Here is a 4,371-nt window from a genome sequence, read left to right on the forward strand (position 1 = left end):
TATATATTATATAAAAATTATTAGATTATATAATATTAAATATAATTATATATATATATATATATTTTATTATATATATATATATAAATATATATATATAATTATATATTTTTATCTATATATATTTTATTATATTAATCTTATATTTTTATTATCTCTTAATTTTTTTTTATTAATATTGAATTTATATTTAATTATAAATTTTATTTAATAATATTTAAAATGAAATTTTTTATTATATATACCTTCAAATATTTAATCAAAAATAGGAACAATAAGTTAAGCTCCTGATCCTAAAACTGCATATTATTTAAAATCTCCTGAACCTACAGCATCATATCCAATTACTTAACCATTACCTTAATTATCAAATCCTGCTAACAGATTAAAAGTATAATAAGGGAAAAATCTATATATATATTTATTAATAAAATTAATTATAAAATAAATATACCTTTTATAATATAAAGTTCTAGATAATAAAGTAGATATAGCCTTCATGGAAGCTTGTTTTTAATTATTATATTAATACATTTGTAAACGGGATTATAATTATTTAGAAAGTGCCACAAAGTCAGCATACATTCCAGAAGTAGCTAAATATACATTATCTGATAATTTACAAAGTTTAGAATTTTCTCTACTAATAATAGAATATCCTTAAGATAATCTAGTATCACCAGCGACTATTACAAATCCTTTTCCTCCAATTGCTTTTTTTAAAAAAAATGAGATATTAATTTTTTTGTTTTTTTATAGTTTTATTGTTTTGTTTTTTTGTTTTTTTTTACCGCATACTGTTCCTGCGTTAAATACGTAAGGATTAAATTAAGGCTTTTTTGCCTCAATATTTTCTTAAGGAGCTATCTTATGTTCTTTTGTTAAATGTGATACCATATCATTTGGGAAAGAATGTATAGGAAAATTCATTTTTATTTTATTTAATTATCAATTATTTATTTATTTTTAAAATATTTTTTTCAAGTTATATTAGAATAATAATTATATTTAAAAAAAAAAAAAAAATTAGAATAGAGAGATATTTCATATCATTATAATTATTTTTTTTTATTATATAATTAAATATTATTTATTTAATTATATACAAAAATTATGTAATTTTTTATTTTAAAATTATTTTCTTCATTAATATATTATACTTATAAAGTATTTATATTTTCGATTAAAGAAGTCTATTTTTTATTAAATCAAAATAAATACATATAAATATTATATTATATAATTACTTTTAAATAAAATTTAAGCTTTGTAATTTTAATATAAATAAAAAACCAATAAATTAGTATTATTATAATTAAAAAAAAAAAAAAATAGTAAAATATATACAAAATATAATATAATGATATGGCTTAGATTAAAATTAGATTTATTACCGTGTATTGCATAAGAAATAGATAGATTTTGCAATTTATATTTTGGTTTTTATTTTATTTATTGTTTAAAAAAATTGTATATAGAATAATATTTTATTAATAATAAAACAAATAAACAAAAAGAAAAAGCCAAAAAAGTAGAATAAGGAGATGAAGAAGCATATAAAAATATAATTTAATTATAAAAAGATGTAAAATAATATATAATATATATATATATATATATATATATATTTATTTTATATTAATAATATATTTTAGGCTTTAAAAAGAATAGATGATATAGATGCCTTTTATGAAAAAAATTATTCTGATTATAGAATTGGATATTTTGAGAAATTAAAAATTAAATTAAGAAAATTATTAAGTCCTTTTATACCTGTAAATAAAATGATTTATTAAGAAATGATTTAAGCAAAAAAGGAGTAAAAAAAATTTATATTATTTTAAATAAAAAATAATAAGTTAATAAATACAAGAAAGAGAAAAAATATTAAGATAATAATTTTAATGTAATTTTTACTTTTTTATTTACCATATATATTTTCTTACATAAATTATTTATTTTTTTAAATAAAGCTCTTGATAATTAAGTATACGATAAAAATTTTGAATAAATTTAAATTAATAATGATTAATAAGAATCTTAAAATATTAATAGCAGGTTATATTAATAATTTTAAAAATAATATATTATTGTTTAATCTATTAGTTCAAATATTAAATTATTGGGAAATAATAAATCTGATGAAATTGTTTTGGCAATATAAATGACAAAATAATAATATTTATAGTATTTATAGAAAAAATAATATAAAATTAATTGAAATTAATTATTTATTAAATAAAAATTTTAAATTGTTTATGAAATTATATAAAAAATATTTATATTTATAATAAAAAAGTTTAATATTAATATATTTAAAATATTTTATCACAAAATAAAATTTAAAAAAAAATATAATAATGATAAAAAAGTAAATTTCAAATTAAAATATATATAAAAAAAATAATAAAATAAAAAAAAGTATATGCAAGTAAATATTTATTATATAATGTAAATTAAGTAAATATATTAAAATAAAATAAAATATCTAGAAAAAAATATTTTAATCTATATATATTATTAATTATTTATAAATAAAAATATATAATTTATAAAAAATTATAACGATATACAAATATATATACATATAATTCTATAAATATATATATATATATATATATTTATATATATATATATATATATATATATATATACTTAGTTTTTATTATATGTATTTCTATTTATTTATTTATTTAATATTTTTTTTTTATTATTATTATTTTTAAAATTCTTTTTTTAAATTATATAAAATATTTATTTATACTTTTTTTTATATATCGAAATTTTTTTTTTATTATTTTTAAAAAGTTTGAGATTAATATTAATTTATTTTTAATAAGAATATAATTATTAATGTTGAATTTTTTATAAAAATTTTTTAATCTAATTAAATATTTCATATTTTATTATTTGATATAGAATCAATTGTAAATAATTAAGCAAAAAAAATATTAATTGAATTAAATAAAAATAAATGAAGAAAAGTTTTAAATAAATAATAAAAAATTAATTTTAATTTAAGTTCAATAAAGATTAATTTTTATTATTTAATATTTTATTCTTTTATATATATTTCAAATTTATTTATAGCTTTTAATTTATTATTATATTTAGTTTTATTTTTGATATACATCTAAATATTCTATATTATCAATACTTTAATTAGCACTAAAACTTTATTTGATTTTGATATTTTTTTTAAAGTATTTTTTTTTTCTTTATTATTTTTATTATCTTTTTATATAATACTTGCATTTGAAAAACAGAACTATTATTAATTATTATTTAAATTACTATATTAACTATTAATTTCTGTTTATTTATTTGATTCAAAAATTTCTTTTTACTATTATTTATTTATTTTATAATCTTACTTTTAAAATTTTGAGAAAATTATTTTTTAATCATATTATTAAGCACCTTTTTATTTTATATAATTTTTTTAAAAAAAGTAATTTTTTATATACAGTCCATTTTTTAAGAAACTTTAGTTAAATCTTAAGAATTATTACATATTACATTATTTTTAAAAATTTCTTCATTTTATAATTAATTATTATCAAATTATTTTTTTATATTTTTTGCACATAAAGGTATCTTGCAAAATGGACAATTTAAACTTTTTTTAAGCCATTATTCTAAACATTCTGAATGAAATAAATGTAAACAAATAGTAAGCCTGCATTAATTATTCAAATCAAAAGTATACAAACAAATAGACTTTTTTTGAAGTTTAAATTTATAATTTATATTAATATAATTAATTACACATACTGATTATGATAATAATTTTGCATATTAACTTAGAATTTACTAATAAGATTATATTGGCATATATTTATTTATTATCATTAAAGGTATTAATATTATACTATTTTATAATCTATATTTTATAAAAAAAGAAAAATATAAAAATATTTATTATATAAAAACTTTTTATCGCCATTTTATTATATTTTTAAATTAATATCTTAATTTTATTAATTATTATCAATTTATTTATTAATTTCATTATTAATATATTAATTTTTATTTCTTTTTTCTTAAAATATATATAATAATATATTTAAAGACAAATAACTATGATTAAAGCTAAAATAACAACTAAAATTATCACCAAAATATTGTTTTAATCTATTTTATTTAAAAAAAATATATATATAAATATAATAAATTTAAAAAAATTTTAAATATATTTTTTCATAATTTTTTTTAAAAAACGAAATTAATGATAATATAAATATATAAATAAATATAAATTATCACTTTTGTTTTTATTTGAAAATAATAGATAAAAAATTAAAAATTAATAGCAATATATCAATATATAAAGATATATATATATATATATATATATATATATATATTATT

General features: G+C 12.1%; 2 protein-coding genes across 2 annotated transcripts, besides 12 other annotated features; one reads left to right on the forward strand and one right to left on the reverse strand. All coding sequences in view use genetic code 6, as the record gives it.

Annotated features, from left to right (window-relative positions):
- Nucleotides 1–64: a microsatellite.
- Nucleotides 27–125: a microsatellite.
- Nucleotides 45–125: a microsatellite.
- Nucleotides 55–135: a microsatellite.
- Nucleotides 57–135: a microsatellite.
- Nucleotides 121–199: a microsatellite.
- Nucleotides 200–243: 44 nt separating this feature from the next.
- Nucleotides 244–930, reverse strand: IMG5_042470 (proteasome subunit beta type 1, putative; the record flags this gene model as incomplete). The annotated part of the gene is made up of 2 exons (XM_004037661.1): nucleotides 244–713; nucleotides 792–930. Coding segments are annotated over 2 exons (609 nt in total), but the record flags the coding sequence as incomplete, so codon positions are not given.
- Nucleotides 931–1,360: 430 nt separating this feature from the next.
- On the forward strand, nucleotides 1,361–2,813 carry IMG5_042480 (hypothetical protein; the record flags this gene model as incomplete). The annotated part of the gene is made up of 6 exons (XM_004037662.1): nucleotides 1,361–1,439; nucleotides 1,518–1,585; nucleotides 1,656–1,775; nucleotides 1,974–1,987; nucleotides 2,423–2,460; nucleotides 2,809–2,813. 6 exons carry the CDS (start codon nucleotides 1,361–1,363, stop codon nucleotides 2,811–2,813), a joined length of 324 nt encoding a protein of 107 aa, XP_004037710.1.
- Nucleotides 1,590–1,650: a microsatellite.
- Nucleotides 1,594–1,628: a microsatellite.
- Nucleotides 2,265–2,314: a microsatellite.
- Nucleotides 2,576–2,654: a microsatellite.
- Nucleotides 2,682–2,724: a microsatellite.
- Nucleotides 2,814–4,323: 1,510 nt separating the features above from the next.
- Nucleotides 4,324–4,367: a microsatellite.
- The last annotated feature ends 4 nt before the right edge of the window (nucleotides 4,368–4,371 follow it).

The sequence above is a fragment of the Ichthyophthirius multifiliis genome, assembly GCF_000220395.1.
Source record: "Ichthyophthirius multifiliis unplaced genomic scaffold scaff_1120509249921, whole genome shotgun sequence".
Taxonomy (NCBI): domain Eukaryota; phylum Ciliophora; class Oligohymenophorea; order Hymenostomatida; genus Ichthyophthirius; species Ichthyophthirius multifiliis.